General features: G+C 44.7%; 1 protein-coding gene across 6 annotated transcripts in view; it reads right to left on the bottom strand.

Annotated features, from left to right (window-relative positions):
• Window positions 1-2,502: 2,502 nt before the first annotated feature.
• Window positions 2,503-25,178, bottom strand: part of RBM47 (RNA binding motif protein 47) — a 79,597-nt gene continuing 56,921 nt past the window's right edge. For 4 of the 6 annotated variants that reach the window (XM_035551901.2, XM_035551909.2, XM_050710480.1 and 1 more), the window contains 4 exons: window positions 11,458-12,617; window positions 9,719-9,925; window positions 6,667-6,869; window positions 2,503-5,238 (listed from right to left, as the gene is read on the bottom strand). In XM_035551901.2, the coding sequence (XP_035407794.1) occupies window positions 4,981-5,238; window positions 6,667-6,869; window positions 9,719-9,925; window positions 11,458-12,617 (1,828 nt within the window). In that variant the 3' untranslated portion in view covers window positions 2,503-4,980. The remainder of the gene's footprint in view (window positions 5,239-6,666; window positions 6,870-9,718; window positions 9,926-11,457; window positions 12,618-25,178) is intronic. The other 2 variants (XM_035551918.2, XM_035551946.2) reach the window with 1 other exon arrangement.

The following is a 25,178-nucleotide window of genomic DNA, read 5'->3' as shown; positions in this document are numbered from 1 at the left end:
TCTTTTATTAGGAAACCAGCAAACACCAGTCCTGGCCTTCTGGCTGGAGGAAGAAATAATCTGATCTAATTCGTCAGCTTGACGGGAAATATTTTGTATGGAAATACTTCTACTGTGTGGCCTGTACCAAATTCCTGAAAATTTCCATATTCTCTTTGCTCTTTGGCATCTTGAATGGCTGTAATTGCATGGTGCCTGTCTTCGTGCTAAGAGAGAAGGACTCGCACAGAACTGCCTTTTTTTCATTTCCTAACTTCCACCTTCTCCCTGCAACACCCTTCCTGCTGTTTCGTTTCCAGGCAGGACATAGCCCTGAAACTCAGTCAAGTGTGATTCAGCATTTAATTGACACACTGGAGCATAAAACCTGGCTCTGCTGACTTTCAGATGCACAGCAGAGGTAGTTTCCCCTGCTATGAGGTAGGTCTGGCCTTTATTTGTTTTACAGGTCAGCATGATGGGCCACTTTTGTGGCTGATATGCATCAAGGGAGCAGCAAACTCTGCCAGTAGCTGCTGAGGACCCAGCCCAGAGATGCTACACGCGTAGCACCAGTCACAGAGCAGAACTTAGGATACTGTGCATGCCTTTCAGATGCACCAAAAATGCATTTTGCATACGCTTTGAGCTCTAGAGCTTATATAAATAAGATGTTGCAATATCAGAGTGGTGTTAATCCACTTGAATTTCTTGTTAATGTGTTTATATAGTCGCTGTGTCACAGGGGTATTAATGTGTGCTCTTTCCTGAAAAAAAAAAGTCAAAGCTGCTTTTAGCACTTTAAGTTGATACCAACCAGAGAAGGGCACGTCTGCTCTTCAAGACCATCAAGAAATATGGTCAGAGAGGGAATGGGATCAACTTGGCAATGTTCTGAGTTGTCATGATGCCCAAGGCCTTGGTAGAGCTCCTGACATTCCTGAGGCAGCAAGGTCATCTTAAAAGTACAGTTGCATTTCTCTGGCATTGTTTATGTTAATATCCTGAGAATGACTTGCATATTTGAACCTTATGATGGGTTAATCATTAATTACGATCTTACAACACTGAAATAAGAAACCAGCAATCTAGGAAAATAACAAATTCTCTTGTGAAGTGTCTGTTTAGAAAGAGCCAGAGCATGCTGTGTAGATTCATTGTAGTTTAGGGTAGCATGGATAAAGGGAAAGAGGAAAATTCCACTAAAACATTTTAGTGTGGCACAATTCTTCATCTCACTTGGAAAAAGCTGATGTCTGTGGAGTGTATGTCTTAGCTCTGAACAACTGTAAGGGCTGTGGTTTGTGTCTTTCTCATCTCCAGATGGAGGTGGACTGCTAGGGAGTGGTAAGGTCAGCAAGAAACTGCAGGGAAAACATTAGTCTTCCTGTGTAACTTGGTGGTTTGCCTGACAGGTAAAGTCCTAATGCGACTACATCGCCTTGAAAGCTGCTTGCAGCATTGTGATTATCCATTCCCTGAACAAGATACGGTGACCTGGTTCTGGGGATTTTTGCTGGGGCATGCAGACTCCCTAAACCAAATCTGCAAGGAAAACAGGTGAAATTAGGTGACTGTCTCCCACCCCCAAATCCTACTCTTCCAAAACCTTTCAATTTTCTAACACACACACACAAACAAATGGAGAAAAAAAAAAAAGACAGGGAAACCTTTCATGATTAGTATCTTCCAGTAAATCCAAGGCATGTTATCATGAAATGCCTTGACCTGATGGCACTGTGGGAAAAGATGGTTAAAGAGAGGAAGTTGCAGACACTTTTGCTTCCCAATGAGGGACATGGAAGGAAGTGCAATATTTGTTCTGCTCTCCTTCGCGTTGGGATTATTCACTAAAGCTAATGCCTGCTTTAGTCACCTCTGCCTTCCTTCCGCTTTGCCTCAGGGTTTAACTCTGCTCCCTCACACTGCTCTTCTCCCAAGACTTGGTATCTGCAGCAAATTTTCTTCAGATGGACTTAGGGCAAGAAAGCAAACAGGTATTCTGGAGGACTGCAGTGCCGCTGGGAGGTGCAGCCTACCTATCTGTGCCTGAAAGGACTGCTTTTGAAGGCTGAGGCGTGCTGAGATGATAATGATGTGCCGTTTTCTCTCAACAGGGCACTTCAGTGCCAGCTCCCAGCACTTCTGGGAGCACAGTGGGGTTACAGGGGTTTTGTGCAGCTGGTGAATGGAAAGCATGGGGAGACACCATCTTCGTCTCTTCCATTCACATCTAGGCATGGACTCTAAACTGGACATGAAAAGAGTTTTGGGCTGATCTGAGGCTGCTGGAAGAATGGTGAGGTGCCCCATACACATGTTGGGATGGGCCCTATCCTCCAGTCCATCTCCCCTCCCTGAGGAGCGCACGAGGATGCAGGCTGTGGCACCCCGCCACCCTCCTGCCCCAAGCACCCCCTCCCCAGCCGGGAGGGAGCACGTTGCCCACCAGGAAGCCTATGCAGCGTCAGGCTTCACCTGGCAGTGGGATGTTACAAAGAAATATCAGTCGCTGTTTTTAAAGAATGCTTTATTCACTACATCCTAGAAATGTACCGTAAATAGAGCAAGAACTAAATAAACTCAGAGGCTTCCAACAGTACAGAAAACAGAGATACAATAAAACACCTAAAATATCAGCTCTTTCAAGAATAAGGCACGCTAGTTTTTTTTTTTTTTTTAATATATATATATATTTCTTTGAATAGTTTGTTCTTAACCTAAAGATGTTCACATTTCAAGTTATCAGACTTACCTCAGTAGTAGTGTACATGAAATGGTTCAGAAGCAAGCGGAAAAGACGGGGGCGGGAGGCTGCAGCCCCCACATCCTGCCTACTTCTGCCTTGGTGTGGTGGCCTGGAGGCTCACCCTCTTTGGGTTCCTTTCTGTCCCTGCTGAAAGCAACAGGAACCAGTGGGGAGAGGATGGGTGGGAGGGCCATCACCCTTCACCCCTCCTCTGAGTTGGCCGTGGTTGTGGTGGAGGGGCTGGAAAGGGAACAGCAGAGCCCACTGTGCCTGGAGGCCATTGAGATGTGCTGCAACCCATGGTGGCATTTAGTGTTGAGCTGTACAAGGCCTTAGCGGGAGTCCCCAGCACTTTTTGAGCACCCCTACCAGGATCTTCCGAGAAGGCCTTGCCTGCTTCACCTCCTCTCACCCTAAAAACAGGCAGGGCCTTCAGGTTTTGGGGCTAAGCGTTGCGTTTCCAAAAGCTCTGGGACAGACAATGAAAGCCTCCAGGGAGGGGGCACAGAGGGGCAGAGTCCGACTTAATGGTTAACTTCCTCACAGTGCTTCTGATAGCAGTTGGACAGTTTTAAATAGAGCTCAGCTTTGCTGAGTAAGAGCACCTAAAAAACAACCGCTCAATTTTGAGGCAAGAAAAATATGCATTAGAAGGTCACTTTACTGAGCTGGAGGTGATCTGGAAGTGGTTCAGTTGTCAAAACATACTTTATATGAAACCCCTTCAGTTGGTATTTATACCATAAAAAGCAAAGCAAAATGGTTTACTCAGTCCCTGCTTCACACCTCCTTTCACTGGAGTTGTGTTTGCAGAGCTGACATTCTTCATCAAATGGGCAAGATATTTCTTTAACATTTTACTATACTTTACATTCACTGCACTACTAAATAAAAGCCTTTAAACAGGCCACAAAACACTGCAATAATATATTTACTTCTTAATAAAACAAACTTTTTTTTATAACATCGAAATAAACTGCCTTTGTTTTGTGGCAAACCACATACCATGTAAATTTGCAACATAAAATGACTTTTAAAATGTATATTTACAAGCTTTACATCTTAAAATCATCAGGTCCAATCCCTCCCATCCCTGATGTGCATGTGTAACTCCAGGTGCGGAGAACTGGAGTTGAGTGTGGAAGGGAGGCTGGGAGGGATGCCAGCCCTGCTGTATTAATTCCAGTATCACTACCACCCCTAGTACCTTGGAAATTTCTCACAGAACATGATGAAGCTATGGGTAAGCAGCACTGCGCGTCCTGCTGGCAGGAGCAGGCGTGCTCTTGCCTACAACAGCGTACATTCTCAGTCACTACAGCATTTACTTCAAAGAATAAAATAAAGAGCATTTAAAAAGAGCCTAGGTTTTATACTGGATGAAGATTGAAGTCAAGACACCTTGCACGAAATATCAGGTGCTCGTTTCTGCACGTGCTCCAAGGCTGAACTACAGGTAGCTTCAATAAATAGAAAATCCAGTTCTTAAGGAAAACTCAGAGCCTTTCCTTTGCTTATTCTAAGCCTGCTAATCACACTGTGAAGAGATCTGTGTGAGGAGGCTTTTTTTTTTCTTTTCTTTCCAAAAAGACAATACTAGTACTTTTGATTTCAAATGATAACAGATTGTATTAATGCCAGCACAAAAATGCAGAGGTCTTGCACATTTTTCAAATTGCACTTTCCAGTATAACATTTTTTAAATAAGATACTTGCTGTTTTTTATTTTCTTAAAAAAAAAATCTAAGGTACATATTCTTTAAATATTGAATATATTCTTCAAAATATATTGTTTAAACTTTCCCTAGCTGCTCAGGTGTGCTTTTTAATATATAGCTGATATATTATTAAAGGCACTACAAAATAGACATCTCTGGAGTGCAGAAGTTACTAAAAAATAACCTTCATACCACAAATATATTGAAAATATAACTGCTAAAAAAAAAAGACCTTATGCAACCCCACTGTGATGCGTATAAATGCACATAAGTGATGGGCTCAATGCATTGAGGTCATTTAGAAATGTATGAATACAGGCGTGTTAAATTTTAAAAATAGCCTAAAAAAGTTAGTGAAAACTTCAAGCGTAGAAAACATTTCAAACACGTTTTTTTCCGTGACATTCTTCACTTTCAGGTTCTGCATCAGTTTACAGAGTCCAGGCATTACTGTTTTGCAGCAGGCACGTTCTTCATAAATAGTAAAGTGTTCCTTCAGTGTTTGTTTCTCTGCCGCCCTCCGTGCCGACAGTCTCAGTACGTCTGGTAGACGTCGTGGATGGGCACCTGGATGGTGGCAGCCGGGAACGCCGGAGGCATGTAGCCAGCATATCCTCCATAGGCGGCAGCAGCAGCGGCGGCAGCGGCGGCCGCGTTCTTCTGTAGCGTGGCTATCGTCGCCGTTGCTGCAGCAGGCGCCGCGAATGGCACGTAACTTGTCCCATAAATGCCAGCAGCGGGGATCCTCTGCACATTGGGGGCCATGGTGTACACTGGCGTTATGGGGCGGCCCTGGAATCAGAGTTGTATAAAGTCCTGAGTTGGAGGGGACCCGTGAGGGTCACCCAGTCCAACGCCTGACTTCACACAGAGCAGCCTCAGTCAAATCTAAGAGCACTGTCCACACGCTTCTTGACCACCCATGGCTTGGTGCCATGACCCTGGGCAGCCTGTCCCAGTGCCCGAGCACCCTCTGGGTGAAGAACCTTTCCCTAACCCCCAGCCTGACCCTCCCCTGTCCCAGCTCCATGCTGTTTCCTCGGGTCCTGTCGCTGTCCCCAGAGAGCAGAGCTCAGCGCCTGCCCCTCCGCTCCCCTCGTGAGGGAGCTGCAGGCCGCCATGAGGCCTCCCCTCAGCCTGCTCTGCTCTGGGCTGAACAAACCAAGGGACCTCAGCTGCTCCTCGTATGTCTTCTCCTACAGACCCTTCACCATCTTTTGGATATATTCTAATATTCTTATACCCTTATAATATACCCTTATATTTATATGCCCTTATACCCTTTACCCCTTTATATCCTAAGAAAGAAAAATGTCAAGGTCAGACTGGCATTATCTGCACAGGCTGCACTAAGCAGAAAATGTTTCACTTTCCTGTCCATGTGTCCTTTTAGTATTTTAGAGGCAATCATGATGCAAGACCAGAACTTAGAGATGGGGTCCTGACCCTGAGCTGGGGCAAGCAGGATGACATACCACCAGGCGTCTCCCTCACCCATGTGCTCTGCTCTCCCACAAGAATATTTCAGGTGGACACCATCCTGGGCCACCTGCTCACTGCCACAGGTGCCCCATGGAGGACAGCACTGCAGGATGGTGCGCTTATAGGACTTGGGCAGTGAGCATCGAGGCTAGCAGGCTTCTGGGGTTACCCATGCAATGCTACCTGGACATGTCTACACGGGGAGATGTAAAGGTCAGTGGGGCTAGAGAACAAAAACTGGATGCTGCACAGGTAAAGGGGGGTAGTTCCATTCCCATCTGTGTGAAAAAGTGTTTTATAAGTCTTTGCAGCTTCAGTTGCTGTAATATCTCATTTCCACCTGGTGAACTGCAAACCCCCTAGAAGAGGAGATTATAACAGGAGGATAGACAATGCCTACCCTCTTGGGTGAAAGAGATGTCCTCTTGGGGGCTGTTCCCTCCCTACCAGATTTGGGTCCCCCATAGAGAGAAAGCAACTGTCCAATGTGCAAATGTCTAAGGTCAAATAAGCAGCACTTTTGGGGTGCCTGTTTCTCTCCTTTTATACAGGGAATGGTTTGGGTCAGGTTAACAAGGAAGATTTTCATGTAAAGGAAGGTGTAGCTGCCAGATATAAGCTCCAAATGAAAGTCTCAAGTTACATGAGACAAATTTCTCTGTACATCCTGGGCAAAAAGGGCAAAATAACAGAAGCAGAAATCAGCCCTGAGCTGTGCTGGGATGACCCTGAACTCACCTGGAAGGGGGGAGGCGTTGACACAGCCGGTATTACAGCTGCGGCTGCGGCTGCTGCAGCAGCTGCTGCACTGGCTGGGTCCTGCTGGACGGCAATAGGGTTGATGATGTGCTCAACTGCGTGGATCTTGCCATCTTCCATCATCTTGGCTGGTGGTGCGGCCTGAAACATGGAGTACTGGGCACTGATCGCAGGGATGGCCACTAGGAGAGACCAGAGACATCAGGTGGAGAGGGTCTCCAGAGCCTCATCTCAAAGAGCACACAGCCCTCCCTCCTGGCTATGCCAGCTCTCCCATGCTCCTCTCATCGGGACAGGTAGCCCCATGTGCCAGTGAGGGACCTGGAGCACCTCTACCCTCCCTGCAGGTCGGAGCACCACAACCGATGCTCAGGAGCTATGCATGGTGATGGGCTTGGTGCTGCCTGCTCTGCCCTGTACTTGTCCCCTTGGCATGGGTGTCCTAGGGCCAGAACCCTGCCCTGGATTTACACAGCCCGTTCTGATCATCACCATCCTCTCTCTGGTGAAGAATGTGGCCTCAGCACAGAGATGGGTGGTAGTACCTACTGCCCCAACAAGGTTCCTGCTCCAGCTGCTGAGATTGAGGGACGTGTGGTTACTTCAGGAAAGAAAGGTGAAGTTTGTACTGCAGAACTTGCAGGCAGTAACTGGCCCAGTCTATATCCTGTCTTTTGGCCAACCCTGTGAAATACCACCTGATTTACTATTATACATTTCCTAGGACTAACTTGGCTAAATACATTTTAACCTATCTTTCTGGTACAGCATCAATTTGCTTAATGGCACTAAAGAAGAAATTACTCTTAAGAGAATGCTCCTCAAGCCAAAATTGGACAATGCAAAATAATTAGAGCTAAGGTCTTACAGATGAAGGGAAAATGCTCTGATCAGAATAACTGTGTGTTCAGAGGCAGTGAGTATGTCTGTGCTTCTAGGGGAGCTTCACGGCACTGCTTAGGGAAGAAATGTGCTTTGCTAGACATTCCCAATAACCACATTTGTAATTCCATCGTTGCCTCATAATGTGCTGTTCAGCCTTCAGCTCTGAAGCCTTTCAGGAGGAAGGGTATTCGTAAGGAAAATGGGGTAAGTAATAAATGATGGACTAAGAGGTGATGTTGGCAACTATGAGAGGGGCAGCCATTAAGTCAGAAACGAAGCCAAATCAGTACACGGTTTTGTTTCACTGGGGTGAAACTTAACAATACAGAAGTGTGCAATTCTGCCTGTGGGCAGGACAGGTCCCAGCAAGCAGTATTCTCGTTTTGATCACAGAGACTTCAACAAGGGATCTGATCATATATCTTTCAGGCAGAGATGTTTCCACCTCTGGTGATCTCCCATTATCTCAAGCAGAGACTGCTGCCTGTGACCTTTTCCAGTCTTCCTTCTACATCAGTTACACCTGGTCAGCCAAACCCAAATTTTATCAGTGCTTTAAATAACCTGAATAATGTCCCACTGAAGAAAAGGCAGAAAGCTCACATGCCCCATTCTGCAGTAACTTCTGGCAGAAAAGCAGAAACAGGCAGCTGGGGTATTTGGGTAAGCTCTCAAAAGTTTCCTAATCATTTGTAAAGAATTGAGCTTTAAGATATTTCTAAATGGAGGGAAACTTTGCAGAGTCTGTTCCTCTCTACTTCTCCATTCTGGTAGTGTGATTTCAGAGTAATTTCCTTTTGATAACAGAGGTAAGTTTCACACATAGTTCCTTTTACCAGATCAGCTGGTCTGGTTGGGGAAAAGAGACCAAGTGCTTCTGTGCTCACGGCTTGTGCTGGAACCACGTGAGATGGGAAGACCAGATAAAGAGATCTGAATCTGAACATGTTTCAAGTGTAGAAACATTTAGACTTGAGATTCAGGTTTTGTTTGGTAGTTGAATTAATTACACAGACACCACTAATAAATACTAGGATAAAATCAAGCATGTGTTTCAAAAACACTTTTCAAGCATCCTTTAGTAATACCTGGAATTCCTGAAGTATCTTTACAAACATGCATAGTAGTAATATTTTCTGTTTGTGAGTGGGTAGTTTTCTCAGGAAGCCTCAGATCTTCCTTTGGAAATGATCCTAATCTTTTAACAGCATTCCTCCTTCTCTAGACCTCTTCTCACATTATTTAATGCAGCTGTTGCGAAGAACTCTTCACAGTTTTCATTAGATGCAGGTTGTAGTTTACACTGACATTATGAAACTTGTCCTGGTAAACCACTGCAACTTTAGCATTCAACACTGTTTAGGTCTGCAATTAAAGTTTGCATGGGGAGAGGAGTGGAGAGAAAATCAGAGGACTTGTACAAGAGAGCTTGCCCCTCTCACCCTCACCTCTTCCTTAGGCTGCTTTAAAAAAAAAAAAAAAAAAAAGCAAAGGCTGGATATTCAGCTGAGGATGTGGCAGAAAGAGGCGAACCCTGCCCTGGCCCTTAGGCTGGCTCCCTGCAGCTCAGCAGAGCTCAGAGGCCTGCTGTAGGTTGCTTGGTGGCTGTGGGCAGGACACCCGCGTTGCTCACACTGCTGATGGTGATGGAGGAGCTCTCCTTAACCAGGGACTTTCCTGCCATGGGAAAGCCCCAGGTCCTTTTCCCAAAGTCATGGAACTGGAGAAATAAGAACTGAGCAGGGGAGAGTTCTGGCCTGGCTGGAAATTTGGGATGGCAATTGCCCAGGGTGAAATTAACAGTTAAGAAATTTGGGGACAGGAAGGTTGCTCTTAGTCACCATGTTCTAGTGTACAAGACTAGACAAAGGGGAAAGTCTGCTTCCTCCTGAGGAGGTGCAAAAGGGGACAGGAAAGGTGGACGCAGCTTCAGTTATTTTTTCCTTTGGACTGAAGAGCTCCCAGATGCTCTTGTCCGCTGTCCTACTGCTTGTTTGCGGGAAGCCCAGCCAGAGCCAGACATGGGACCATCTCCACCACCACATGGGCTGGTCTTGGACCGTGGTCTCAGAGCAGGAGCTCTCCGGCCACCTTTGTGTTTCCCCCCCTTCCCACAGACATAGTCAACCCAACTGCTCACACTAACCTGCACCAGGCTTAATGGCCACTGGGTTGACGGCAGGTAATTCCAGGTTGGGTACCAGCTCGTATCCTTTTTCCTGCTGTTTTCCTTTGCCTTCATGGTATCTGCTGTATATGCCACGTCCGGCGGAGTACCCCCCCAGATAGGAGCCCCGGGGTCCGGGGGCTCTGTTGCCAGCTGCACCTCGCCCTCTGCCTCGTATGCTGCCTGCTTATGATAAAAACATAGAAGAGGATGGTGAACGACAGACAGTAGCAGCATTGTGGGGAGTGTGAACAGCCTCAGACTTTGCAAAACCAGGAGGCACATGCTTAGAAATGAGGCTGCTGCTGTCAGTTTGATCTTAGAGACTTTGCTTATGAAAATAGAAAAGTTTGGCCTTAGATGCGCCTAGTAAGACTACGGAGGTTTTGCTCTTGATCTTTCTGACTGTAAATTAATGGCTTATTTATGGTGATGCAACTCTTGTGGCCAGTTTTATGAGTGTAACACAGTCATCAGGGAGAGAGAGGCTCCTCCAGAGGTAATTTCTGTGTAGTGGAAACAGCTTCTGCTCGCAGCTGTCCTTCAGAGGAGACAGCCTCTCACCAATGGGACCATGTAGTAGTGGCCCAAAGCTGTACCTGGCCTTTAAGAAGCTTTATTCCACCACTGAATATATTTTTAAATAGAGCCTTTTGCTTTCTTTCCATGTATGTGAATATTACACATGTCCAACAGTACTGCCTCTATTTATCTTAGCAGCACCACACACTTTAAAACGGTACTTTGGACATTGTGGTATTAATGTGCTCTGTGATGGCCTAATTGCACATTTAGACTGTTGCTTAGCTCATCTGTGGTTCATTACAAGTACAGTTCTGGAAACTGAGCTGAGACTGTAATTCTTGATCAGCTAGAGTTAAAAATATTTATTGTTTTACATGGGTGCCTAAATAATACATTCATGCTAAACTGCCCGTTGTATGCAAATGCACATTAAGTTTCAGGAAACTATAATTCCTGTAAGTACAGGATAATTGTAATTATTACACCAGTTATAGCTGCTATTTTTATTTTTTTATGAATAACTGATTTTCAGTTAATTTTTAATGGTTGTAATCCATAACTAATTAAAGCATACATAATAAAAGAATTGTTCTGCACTCATGTTATTCCTTCTGCTAATAGTTCTTAACAGACTTTATGAAGGACACAGCACTTGCTGTCATATTAATGTAGAGGGCAGATGACACCTGGAGAGTTTCCAACAGGCTTTTCCCAACACCCTTCCCTTTGGATAACCAGGTCTGCCATGTGGTTCTCACCAGACCCACATCTCTAGGAGAAGGCAGAGGGAGCATCCTTTGTCATGATCTCTAATACTCAGGATGCAGCTGTTCAGAAGGAGGCATCAGAAGCTGAAGTCCTCAGACTGTCCATTTACCCAGACAGTACAACGCTCATAAAAACCAGATCTCTCTCTTCTTCACCCCACGCTTGGTCTGTTCGCTCATTCTTTTAGCATAGTTTTGATGCCTCCTTCAAACTGGCATGTACTTCAGCAATTATCTCTAGATAAACACACTCTGCATAGTCATAACTTTAAGTGAGATGGAACATGCATATGATAAAAAGACTTATAAAAGAGTGTTTAAGAAAAAAGTGCCAAGCACCAGCTGTCCTTTGGCTCAGGCAGACCTTGGGTCATGCCAGCCTGAGATCAAGCCTGCCCATCACTTCCCCTAATTGTGCTTACTAACCTTTCACAAAGTAATCTCTGTTGGGCCCGATCAGGGCATTGTACGGATATCCATAATATGCTAGTGTGTACGGATCACAAGAGTAAACATAATTAGGTTGCTGAGCTACTTCGGGTGTTGCTGCGGCCCCTCCTTTCGCTGCTTTCTGGTAGCGAGTGTACTGCTCCTTGTCCACCGGCTTGGCCAAGGTAACCTCCAGGCACGAGCCTTCCAGTTCCACACCATTGAGGTTGTTCATGGCATGGATGGCATCTTCCCTGGTTGTAAAGTGCACAAAGGCGTAATCACGTATTTTTTTCACCCGCTCTACACAGCCGGGGTTAAACTGCCCAAAGACCTTTTTAATGGTGTCCTCTGTGGTCTCAATCATTAAGTTCCTCACATAGAGGATTTTAACAGTCTCCATGACATCTTCATCCACATCGATCTCTGGTTCTGCCCAGTCAACAGCAATTTGGTGTCCCCACAGCTGGATCCTTCCCGGCATGAGCTTCCTCCTGGCCATCGCAGCTGCTCGGTGGCTCTCGTACTCCACAAAAGCAAAGCCTCTGTTCTTCATCTTGTCTGCAGCGCTCGCGTACACGATGACATCCAGCACGCCTTCTGTCACCTTGGCAATCTCCTCCAGAATCTCCTCTCTCTTCTTCATTTTGGGAATGCCTCCGATGAAGAGCCGGCAGTTGTCCACGCTGCAGCACACACCCAGCAGCCTGCCAGGGCGGATCTCGTAGTTGTTCAGCTCCCTGACAGCCCGCTTCGCCTCGTGCTTCTGCGTGTACATCACGAAGGCATAGCCGCGGTTCTTCCCGTCAAAGTCCATCATCAGGCGCATTTCGTAGATGCGGCCGACGGACTCGAACACGGGGACGAGCTCGTCTTCGTAGACGTCACGGGGGATTTTGCCCACGAAGACTTCGCAGCCACGAGGAGGGTGCAGGCCCTCCCAGCCAGGAGGAGGGCCGCCATACTTGCGTTGCCCATTCTCCTGGATCATGCTGTATCCGGTGCGCTCCATCAGCGCCAGCAGAGCCGCCTCATTGGGTGCACCGGCTACACCTTCGGGGACTTTCGTGGCAGCCATGTTGGAGGAATCGTTGCTCATCCTTGCAGTGGAGTCCTCAGCAGTCATGATGTCAAACTCATTCAAAACCCGATAAAACCTGGACAAAGGAAGAAGCAGGACACTCATTAGAAGGTGTTAGCTACCACCAGAATGCCACCCTTCTCTTCTGGCCTCCTGCAGTTGTTCTGCAAGCTCATTTTTTCAAAGAGGGAATAAGGCTGCAGAAAAGCAGCTGAAAGAGCCACATCAAACAAATATGTGAGAAGCACCCATTCAGTACCACCCCCTGGCTCCTCTAGGCCTTCACAGGAACAGTCAAGTGGGAAATAATAAATACACTTCAGCATCAGGGGGAAACGATTCTCATTCTCTTGTGAAAAGTGCAATCTGGCAAGCTTCTGAGTAGCCTGCTGCTTGTGGTATAGTGTCTGGTGTGTTGGTCTCTTTCCTTGTTACACCAGGGCTTCACAAAAGCGGAGGAGAATCACTCCTTTATTACACACAGCGTTCTTGAGAGCAATCGGCCAGTACAACCCTGCGAGCCAGCAATGGAAAGGTAAATCTCTGAAATCTCTATCTTCATTCAAACCCAGACAGAGGGCAGGAAATGCAGAAATACAGGAGGAGGTTGAAAATGCCACCTACTATAACTGCAAGGCAGTGGGATCCCTCTCTGAGCACAATTAAAAGAAGACACTTTAGGACTCAGAGTCGTTAATTTACTGACTTTTAAAGCTGGAAATGACCATCAGACCATTTAATATGAGTGATTGTGGATGACATGGACCATTATGTTTTATTATTATCGGCACATTGAGTCCTATAACATTTATTTGAGTAAATTACATCTTCCAGAAGGACATCCAGGAAATCCTTGATTTTAAGGCATCAAATTGCTGCAAACCCTAGCACTTCCCTTTATGGGTTGTTTGTTAATCATTCCCTCTGACAAGCAAGTGTATGCTGTTTCTCATGAGATTTGTCTTTTACTTCCAGTTAGCATTACATTAAACCTTTCTGAGTAAAGAGTCTTTCAATACCTCTGTTTTTACCTTGCAATGCTTAAGTGGTGTCATCAAGCCACAGCTCTGTCTTCTTTTTAATAACTTGCTGGCTGAACTCTTTAATTCCTTCACAATCAGTCATTTTCCATTCAGAATCATTTTTGTGTCTCTTTCCACAGTACTCTAGACTTTCAGCCCTTTTTCACCCTTGCTGTACACAGGGATGAAGACCACCCTTCTGTCTTCTCCCCACTTCTCTGTCTAACCAAGGCCATATGTGCTCGGCCATATCCCACCTACCTTTTAAGTAGATCCTGCCTACTGAGTGCCACACTACCTACTGAGTGTCTCTCCTCATTGCTATTTACAACTTCATCAGCCTTTGCATCATCTCTGATTAATTAGCCATGATTTGCATTTATGACTGTTTTGTTGGTGGAACTGTCATGGGGCACTGGCTCCTGTAGGAAACTCTGGAAGCCCCCACCTCTCACAGTCTGTGCTTGTCCGTTTGTTTTCCAGTAAAGGACAAAGCTTCAGCCAGACTTATTTATTCTGTGTAGTAGTCACAGACCCATGAAGACTCTGATATTTACCATTTATTGCAATGTTTGAACATTTTTGGCACATTGGCGACCAGGCAGGTAGGTCTCAAATGCATTTGGGATTAGGAAATCATACTCTGAGCCTTGGTCTGCGGAAGGGCCTTATCTTCCTGGTGTGTTTGGGCCATAACTATTCCACACTGGTGCTTCTGGCGTGGTGCAGCCATTTTCATTTCAAAAATATGGAGAGTAGAGGGGGAGGCAGAGAAGATGGAGGGGCACTAATAGTGATGGTGATGCCCAGGCAGTATTTTTGCTTCAGAAAACATAATTTCTTTCAGAGCCAGATCTTTCATGGCTGTGCATCAGTTTTGATAACTTCTTGGTTTAAAATGTTGTTTATAAAACTGTTTCTCTGAGATTGAAATGTTCCCCCTTTTTAATGTGTCAGAGTCAGACATTTCAATTTTACTTCTGGGAATTATTTGACATCACTAGAAGAAATTAAAGTGGAGAAAAACATTTTCATTTTTCTCTTGACAATTTGTTCCTAAAGACGTTAAACTTGTTAAACAGACACTTTACTGGGGAATAATCATTACCTTTACATGGGCCACCTGTTGGCAAGTGAATTACTTATTGTCCCAGGTTTAGGTAAGTTTAAAAATGAGTCATTACCATCAGTTTTAGGTCAGCTTACAAAATAAAAGTCTCTGTATTCTGTTATCTGCAGGGCTCAGGCTCTGGGACTACAGCCTAGAAAGCTGCAAATAGTCACTGGGAGAGAGGAGAGGTGGAGCAAAGCCTCCCCTGCCCAACAAAACCAGCTGGTATGATTCGGTTGGGGCCACCAGTGGCTGTCCATGAACTGGCTTGTTCTCCAACACTTTGCATTGCACCAGGTCTCCCAGCCTCACTAAGATGATTTCTAACATCAGAAGCTGTACTTGAAGCTGCTGCTCAGAGCTGATGGCCACCTTACCTGCAAACATTACCATATTGTAGTAAAAAAAATCATCATGAGCCTAAAATGCCTTTCATCATCCTGTAATTTATTGGGAATCAAGATTCATGATCAAATGCATTTATTTTTTTCTGTGCAGCTTCACAGCCCGTGAAGGCCTATTTGATGTAGCTAAGTATGCACTTGATAGCAGTCACTGCCAGGTGACACAATCAACACCTTCACAAGGCTCAGATATCACCCATTTTGATGAGAAGAAATGCAGGATGTCTGGTCTGAGAGCTCCCTCCTCCTGTTGTTGCTGCCTTACTGAAGGACTGCAGGCACAGCCTAACCTGTCCACATGGAAAGGCGATCATTCTCAAGAAAACTGTTTTCAAAACTGTTTTCAAAATTACCTATTTCTGAAGTGTTCAACACAACCAATGCCTTCTTTCAGTCCCCAGTAACCTAGTCATGAAAACTTGCTACCATGCATCTGGAGGTGTACAAGGCCCAGGAGCTAACACTGTGAGTCCAGTGGTCTTAATAAAGTCCAGCACATCCCTGAGGTGTGATCAGTGCCAAGAGCAGAGGCAGAAGTTTTACATTAAAATGCAGCGTCTTGTGAAATATAACAGCTTGGTTTCTAGCCTCCAAAGAGGAAAGTACACCTGATCTCCATGGTAAAGATTCATAAAAGAGAGACAGGCATAAATATTAATTTCTGATCAGAAAGGTTGTACTTTGGAGATGACCAAGTTTGAAATGACTAATTATTCAGACTGAACAAGACTGACTTTTTTTTTTTTTCCCAGAAAAAGGTAAAGTCTGCTGGATTTTTCAACACCCCACTAGATGGATACTAACTTCTGCTGGCATATCAAAAGACCTTCAAGCCTTCTGGGTCAGCGTCTCTGCTTCAAGGCCTATCTTTCACTTGCAGGTGAGCTCTCAGATGTACACATTTCACTAAAACCATTCAAATTTCACTTCCTCCTGCTTATGAAACTCCGTCCCTGCTGCCAATCAAGCATGTGCAAATAGTTCTTGCCCTAAACATTAATTACCTTCTTTTTAACCTATCTTTTTTTTGCCTCACAGGTCAGACTATCAAATGGGAAACCTACTGCATTGGCAGGGACTGACCTAAAGCACACTGTGAGCAGGCTGATTCACCACGGCAGACCTTTTATTAAATCAAAACACCACGCCTTGATTAACAACAATGCAGGGCTGAGAGCTGGTGTCTCGTGTGCCAGGATGAAGGTAACTCGGGGCCTCAGCTGCAAGGCGATGCCCAAGGGCTTGCAGAAGAGCTGGCTGCTGCTGGGAGGGGAAGAAAAACGTCTCCCCTTCCATCCTTCTTCTGCCCCCACGGGGAGCAAGAGCTGTCCTCTCTCTGCCATTGCTTTTTCTCTTTCCCATGGCTAAGAAGGGTTGGCTTTTGCGTCTCTGGGGTGGCCTGTGCTACTGGGTTGAGGCTGAAGAAACCCAGCTGCCTTCAAAGACATGACTCTGGGTCTGCAGACACAAGGAGCAGCAAGGAGAGTAACTTCTACATCTGGGACTCGGTAGGCAGGCACAAAAAAGGGTACAGTTATGTACCGAGGAGACAGAGAAGTACAAAAATTGAAATAATTGCATGGTACAAAGTAAGGCAATCCCACCTGCTTTCTCAGAAAGCTTCATTGTTTGCTGAAGCAAAGAGGATTGCCTTAAAAAAAAGGCAGTCCCTGTAGCATCTTATCTCTGGTCTTGTACAGTGCTCAGCATCGCCCCATGAAGTTATGCATCCACCTGCACCTCTGTTGATCCATCTATGATAAAAGAGGCTTTTGCAAACACAGGGCCACAGCTGGTGTCCTTGTGGCTGCAATCACTTGTCAACTCCACTCTTGTTCCCTATAAAGGGTTTTACTCATATTTGCTTTAATTCATCCCTCCAGTTTTGCATAGATTTGGTGGCATCATGTGTCCTTCTGCAGGCCAGCAGTCACACAGCATGGGTGCTGGCCCCACGGCAGGCAGCAGGAGCACCCAGGGACACCCATGGGCTCCAGACAACTTTGACATTTGCTCTGCAATCAGCCTAGGCAGTGTGCGGAGCAACCCACACAGACCTTTCCCCAGAAGCAGGCTGGGGAGAAGGAAAAAGGTACAGAGATACACATGGATGCTCGGGGGCACCTGCGTCCCACCAGCAGGCACTGCACCAGACCCCTCTCTGGGGACAGCCCTGACTTCTGTGCCAGCTGCCCTCCTGATGACAATTTTGGGAGCTTTGGACTGTACAAATTCCCGCTGAGATTACACCGTGTGCCTTCATGGAAGCACGCCAGCCTGCTTGCCTCAGGAACCGCCACAGCTTTGCATTGCAAGCCGCAGCCCCTGCCGCTGCAGAGGGAAGGTCAGTCACCAACGTTTTAACTAAATACACTGTGTTGATAGAGTGAAATACCAGCTACTGTTTTAAATGTGACCTTCCTACTTTTTTTTGGTTGCAATAATAAGGGCAATAATAAGGGCAAACAGTAATCCTGCTCCTGGCCTGCAGTAGCAGCTCTAGAAGTAGCAGCTCCTGCTCCTGGCCTAGTAGCAGCTCTAGAAGCACTGCTGCAGCTAAAGGTCTTTATTGTTTAAGTGGACTCTTTTCTAATTACCTTACCTACATAAAATACACATAACAACAACAACAGCTTACTAATAATGACTGTGTAACTTTATGATAGACATTGGGTATCTACAGAAATGCTCTTGCCGAGAACAGTTTGCCTCTTTACAGATTTACCAGCTGAACAGCAAAAGGAAATGGCCAACAATTAGAAATAACGTAGTGGCTCAAATATTGTTTCACGTGCCTGACTCCAAATTAATTAACATTTAAAGCATCAAATGCTAATCCTCAACATGGTTTTCAACAGAGGGCAGCAGGAGTTGGATCCCAGAGCTGGGATCCCTACCTGCTGTCGCTCACAAAATGGGAACGTCTGAAGCTGAATCTCGTGCTGTGTCGTGCAAGAGGGAGTGCAGCATTTCAGCACGGCTTTTTGGTCAGGGATCTTTTCTGTACGTCATTCCTACAGGAAGGGGAGGATCACTAGGGAAAAAGTCTTTGTTCAGCAGAGGGATGGATGATGGATGAGGGATGGACATTTAACAGAAAAAAGAAATGCTTGAGGCCTACAGGTCATGACACCTGTCTGCAGTGTGTCAAACACACCGCTTTACCTGCAGCTGAGTGGGGTGAAAAAGTTGCCCAGGCTACCTTAAATGCTTTGAAAAGGTGGCTTTTCCAAGTCTGGGTCACTGAGGCAGAACTCTGGAGAAAGTGGTTCACTTGATGAGCAGCTTGCGGTGAGCAGCTTGGGAGAGTAATCTCGTGGATCAGCCCTGTGCCAGGTATTGACAAGGACATGTCTGCCGTGTGAGTTATCCTGCTGTTGGCACTGCTACAGCGCTGCACATTCCCATAGTTATGTGTGTGCCTGCGTTGCGGCAATCAGACATGCCCAAGTCATGCTGGGGTCACCAGGGAGGCACCTTTCGGCTCCGGTGCCGTGTGGAACCCAAGGAGATGCACATGCAGCAGCGTTTGCTGCACCGCATCACCTCCCTTGTATGCTCAGACATGAACAGGTACAGCAGCAGCTCTCTGCCCAGGAGAAGTGCTGCACTCAAGGCAGAGAGAGAAAACAAGGAAAGAAAACTGGCTGAACAGAGGTTTACAGAGCTTTGGAGGTCTCTGCAGAGACAGAGGAGCCAGGGAGGTGACAGAAGTGACTGACACCTCTGAGCCAAGTCAAAAGGTCTCGTCAGCATCTCTCTTCTAGAACTTGGCATGGGGAGAAGTAAGGCCAGGGAGGATTAGGGTACAGTAGCAAAGTCCAACACCAGAAAATACTAGAGACTTTGTGATTATATGAGGAATGGTTCCGCTGGAAGAGAAGAGATGCTTAATATGTTTTGAGGACATCCTCTGGACTGAGCTTTTCCTTCACACACATAAAGTTTTCCAGGACAGTTGGATTTTCTGACCTACTAAATCCCTAGACTAGCTGCCGACTTTCCCACTTCTGCTAACGGTGACACCAGGGATCCTGATCTGGTTCTTATCAGCAGAGGTCTAGCCACTGATTTCAGTGGAAGAGTTTGTATTTCAAGCTTAAACTCTGAATGTATTCTGGCCAGTATGTGTTTTCCTGTCATGGAGCAGGTTAATCTTCTGGGAATGAGAAGCCATTTTCAGCATGGAGCTACAGGAGAGCAGGGGTCCATGCACTATTCTCAGTTGTTTAAATTTGTCCTAAGTGGCCCAAGCATGTTAGCAGTGTTTGGTTTCATTTAAAACATGCTAAAAGCTGTTGGCTTCATTTTATTTATTTATGTATGTATTTATTTATTTATTTATTTTGTGGCCAGTCATGTTTCCTATTGGAACATCCAAAAAGGAACACAATTAAAAGAAACAAAAAATTAAGGGTGATATTTCCAAGAATACTCAGCATCTAGCACTACTCCCCCTGATGTCATTTGTAGGACTCTAATGGCTTCTATAGGGTTATATTTAAGATACTGATGAGTACTGCTGAAAACCCTGCCTTAAAAGTCTTGCAGGGACTGTTTATATCCCCAGGCACCAATCAAAGGCAATGTATTTGTTTAAAAATGATAGCAAAGTTATTGTAAGTCTGTTATTTAATTCCTTGCTCCTTAGGAGGAAAACACCTGAAATTATTCTCTAAGCTAACATGCTGGAATTTCCCAGATTAGAACTTCAATGTTAGTGAGAGAGTTGAACACTGAATTTGTAGAGTCAACAATTGGCTACAACTTCAGAGTAGGATTTGAAGGTTAAATTTCTTGTTTCCATCACCATCATTAAGGACAGTAACTATGACAGACCTTATTCTCTTAGTCATATTATACCACTTTCTGTGGTCATATTAATCTTATGTCACAGAAATTTTATACACAATAAACAAATGGAACTGAAATTATGATTCCCCTACAAAATAAGCTTGTATTGTGCCAGATTCTTGTCTATTTGGTTACCAACTCTTTGTGCATCCTTCTAAGGCATATTTAATTTGGAGAGTGATCCTACAAAGGCTGTCAGAGGTTCCACTTGCATTATCTATCAGAACTATCTAAGCCCAACTGTGAACATTCACAGGATGAAGGCCCCTCAACCATATGACCTCCTGGCCTAAAAACTGCAAAAGTAGTATTCAAGCAAAAGAATCTAAGTTTTAATAATGATAACCCAAATAATAAAATGAGAAAAATTTCCTGAGCCTGGGCTGTGCTTAATGCCATTGCTTTTCTATGATCACAAGCACAAAGTCTGTTCACGTATATACAGTTTTTCCAAGGCAAGAATGAAGCAATGCTGATGAAAAAAAAAGTTACTAATATGCCAAAGCACCACCAATACCTACAGCTTCTTACCAAAACATTTTTTATTTTCCCTGTTTCTGCAATATGCATTCTGGCAATGAAGCACATGTTCCCTGAGTGTTTTTGATCTACAGCTGTGCAAAGTCAACCCTCTCAGTTTAAGCCACTTCTGAAGAAAGTTTGGGTGAGTGAAACCCAGTCTCCTCCTGTATTGTATAATACACTTGGCTGCAAGTCATTCAGAACTTTGTCCCAACAAGTTGTGTAACCTGTGTGTTGTATAGTTTGCCCCAGCTCTGTCTTTCAGCCAGTCCAACTCTAAACAATTATACAACTCTCAGATATTTCAATAGGATCGGTTGCTGGCTAAGCCTGAAGTTACTATCCTGCAAGATACTGAAGCCACATGTTGAGGAAAGCTGAGAAGATGAGAGATGGGTTGTGTAATCACTATTATCAGCTTTCCAAATCAGGAAACACAACCCTTCCCTTCACCCCAGATTCCCATATTTCAATTTAGTCCACAAAGCCTATTATTACTACCGTCAAACAGGAATATACATGACTTATAAATAAAGTGCAACGTAATCACTTCATATATAACGTTTCCTATAGTAGATGAGCTAGACTTGATGGGAAACTTTTTGTCGAGTTTGTTTACCATGAAAGCAATTAACCAGTGTTCTCTGCAGAGATTCTGGTACAGGTAAGTGTGTCCTCTTCACCAACGGTCTGCTTTGAAAGGCATACTTCCCAGGAAAGGAAGAAGTGTTTCACCTTGTGTGGACTATGAACGTGCGAGATTTTGCTGTCAGAAAGACAGTAAAAGGGATCTTTGACAGCTGAAAAGCAAAAACAAAAGTAGAACCACCTGTTAATTGTTGTACAGGACAGATACATTTGCCTGTTCCACTTGTCTCTAAGGAGAAAAAAAACATATATATAATATATATATATAAAAGAGAGTGATCCAAGTCATTCACTCACTTCAAATGTCTGTGTAATGCTTTCCTGAACTCTGAGGTGTAGGGATAGGTATGTGCATAGTTGTTATTTTTTTTGGTTACTAAAATGTAGAACACTGTCTGTCTCTGTCTGTCTGTCTGTCTATCTACCTACGCTAGCATCACTGCAGCATGTTCCACTCTACAATGCAAGTGAGAACACCTAAAAAGTTTTGTAAACTGCAGTTCCATTTTCAGCTTTTCTGATCTATTTTTTTTTTCATCCAGCTCCTGCAGAGATCCCAGAACGAAACACAGCACACACAGCTTGTTCATACAAAGTCTACTCGCTTAGTTGATTTTATAACAATTAAATAGCTTAAGACTTTTCAGTTCGCACTAATCTTTTGTGCTATTTTTATTGCTGTGTTCTCACAGTTTTGTGTTTACCACGTGAATGCCGCAACAACAAGAGGGGGGCCCAGCCTGCCACTCGGATTTCAGCAGTGATTTAAAGGAAAGCTGAAAGTGGCCCAACTTGTTCCCTTCCCCTCCGGTCACAGAAATGAAAATCAGCATGGAGCAAACCACAGAGCTGGATGTGAACGTTCGCCACTGAAAGTACATTAAACTCAAAGCATTTGGCTTAGTCAGTGACTGCCATGTTTTTTTTTTTTTTCTTTGTGCACTGACATTTGACCCCTTTTATAACATGCACCTTGCACCACTGAAACCTAGTTAGTTATTTATTAAACCCAGGTACCAATGGCTGGCTTGTACATATCACGCTTTTAACTGCCTGGCGTTGCCCGTGTGCAGAGGAGAGGGGGATGAAAGGCAATCGTCTTTGCTGTGAAATTCTGTCATATCGGCAGAATGGAGCTGCAAAGTGCAGCAATTTGTACCTGACCTCTGATCTAAGAAGGTTGTGCAAACCTTTGAACCTTGGGTTGAAATTGAGAAACAAGGTTTACAAGTACAAGGAAGAGATTTCCAGTACTCGTTACCCATGCCCAGGGTTAATATTATAAATTAAAAAAAAATGTTTAACCAAGGCAGGGACTTTCTCAGGAGGCACCCTTGCTATTCTGAGTTAATTCAAAACAATTTAAATCTACTGAAATTATAGCTGTGTTGCAAATACCCATGGTTTGGAAAAGAAATTGCCATGCATTTCAGAAAAAGAATGGGATTTGAGACACGTCATTTGAAATTCACCTTCTGCTGACCTTAACTGTATGTTTTTTTGTTTGTTTGTTTTGTTCTTTTTTTTTTCAAATTAAAGGCTGAAGAACGAAGACAAAAATCATCTGTTTCATTATCGATTCTTCAGCAAAGATTGTAACTGGAATACAAAATTGAATAGAAATGATTAAACAGACTAGCAAAATGCCTCCTCCTTCGTTAACTTTACATAATTTTATCCAACATGTTATCTAATCTCAGTTATACAGTACAGTGCTAAATGAGAAACCCATGGAAAAATAATCAAACCAACAACATTACAACAAACTTTTGGTAGACTGTCCTGCACACTTGTCTGGAAGAGCAAAAAAGGACAAGTTCAGCAGGCCCGTTAGATTAACGGTGTTAGCTTAATTTAATTAAAAATCTCTCTCAACTCTTTCAGACACCTGGCAAGGTCTTAGGATCAACATCATCAGCCAACACCAACATCATCAGCCAACACCAACATGGGTCACTGTAGATTGTGCTGAGTGTAAAGGCCTACAAGTATATGACTGGAAAAGATGCAAGGGAGGACAGTAAAGTTTTCCTGTGACATCCCTTGCACACGCTGAGTGCCAGCTCACCCATGGCAGGCTTGGGTGTGCAAAGTGTGGTGGAGCACTTTGCACCATGGCTGGTCCTCATGTGAATGAACAATTTTGCCATTGGTTTAAGCTGGAGCACACCTGAACCTTACTGTTTCCGTTTCTTAAAAAAAAAAAAACACAGTCAAGTGCTTTTTTTTTCCAGGTTTAAGTTCAAACTCTGCTGTTGTTATCAGCAGTGACCCCAATAAAGCAATAAATGAGCAAATAAATAAATAAGGATGAACAGATTAACGTCACGTGTCCTGTGTCACAGACCAGCCTTAAAAGTTTCACATGCTACTTCGGTAGAATGTGAATAGAATAATATCAGAACTTTGTTCTTCTAAAATATTATCAGTACACAGAATGAGTTACATAAATTCACATGTATTAATAATACTTGCATACATATTCTGCTTGTTCAAACTTCTTAGCCACCTTCAATTTATCTGCCCCAAATTCTCTACTTAAGGCTGATAACCCACTTCTAAAGCTCCATTTTGGTGTCAATCTCTCGAATAAGTACAGAACAAAATAACAGTCAGCACAAAAGGATGATGGCAGAGACAATCCCATTGAAAACAAAGCATATGACAGCTGTAAATGGCTACCTTCCACTTCAATAATTTAAATTAATAGAAAGGACCTCTCCGGAACCTGATTTGATTTGTTTTCTTCTGTCTGACATATCATTATTTTGGTTTTTACGGTTCTGACATTTGCTGTGTGAGCTGCCATGTAGATTCTGGTAGTTATTCATAAACTAAGCTCATAGCTCCAGCTCAGGAGTTGCTTCCTTCTCATACAACCCTTTAAGCCCGTCCAAAGGAGGGAAAAACCCCAATCCGATACCTTGCCGCTGACACACGTTCGATCCCAACAACCTGCTAAAGGAAAACCGTGCAGAAAGCCCTTATGGAGCAAGCAGCATTTCCCTCACCGCCCCGGTCCCGCGATCCAACTGCGACGAGTTAGGAGGGCTCGTGCCTTCGCCGGAGCAGCCTTCCTTCCTAATCGCACGAGCTGCGCGACCCGGTTATAGAGTTTGTGCATTGCTTTATTGGTCAGCCGGCGCTAGCCATGTAAATTCCTTGGGATTCATTTGTTAAGGGCTCTCAGGCCGAGGCCGAGTGGGTGGGACAGAAGGGAAAGGGGATGTGAGCGCTGCCAGACGCCGAGAGCTCTCAACGGTGGCTTGAAAATTAATAGGAAACTGTCTGAAACGAATGGATTTTGGGAGGGCTGGGCCAAACCTTAAGGGAAGAATAGGCAAAAGAAACTTCGACATTGTCGTGGGTGGGGTGAGGGTTGGGGGGGGGCATTTGAACAGAAAGATTTCATTCAAAATTCAAAACTTGCAGAAAAGGGAGTGAAACATGTACAAACAACTTCTTCCTAGCACAAGGCGTTGTGCAAATAGCTTGAGTTACTCACAACAGATAAGATAAGAGAAGGGCATATTTTGCTTGACGGCACAAAGTTTTCAGGAAAATCTTTTTCTTCGTATGTGTCTGGAAAAATTATTTTAAGGCTGCGCCAGGCCCATTTACGCTTGAAGAGAAATGGTCTGCGGCTCCTGGAGCGAGAAGCTTGTGCTGAATGCCTGGCGCACGCTGTTTCGGCCGCAAACACGGAACTCAAATGTGTTTGCTTGGAAGAAAAAAGCCTGGTGCAGAAGCAAAGGCAAAGGGGTGGTAAAACATGATTCATGACAGCAGAAATGGTCTGTACATAACAACGGGACATTAGGCCCCAGAAGCACTTAGGCAAAGCAAACAACACACCTTCTCGAGCGGTCAAGAGGAGGAACCAAACCAAAACACGCTCGGGATGATGGATTCGCCAGTCTGGCAAGCAGCAAGCATAACCGGCCGGCGGGAGCAGAGGGAGCGGGGCATGCCTTGGGAGCCGACCAAATCCGGGGAAAGGGCGGCCTGCAGGGAAGGCAAACAGCAGGAGCACAGCACCGGCAGCTCACGGCCCCACTCAGCTTGGCTCTAGGAAG

Source organism: Cygnus atratus, chromosome 4 (genome assembly GCF_013377495.2).
Source record: "Cygnus atratus isolate AKBS03 ecotype Queensland, Australia chromosome 4, CAtr_DNAZoo_HiC_assembly, whole genome shotgun sequence".
Lineage (NCBI taxonomy): Eukaryota > Metazoa > Chordata > Aves > Anseriformes > Anatidae > Cygnus > Cygnus atratus.
This window is presented reverse-complemented; position numbering and strand designations above follow the sequence as displayed.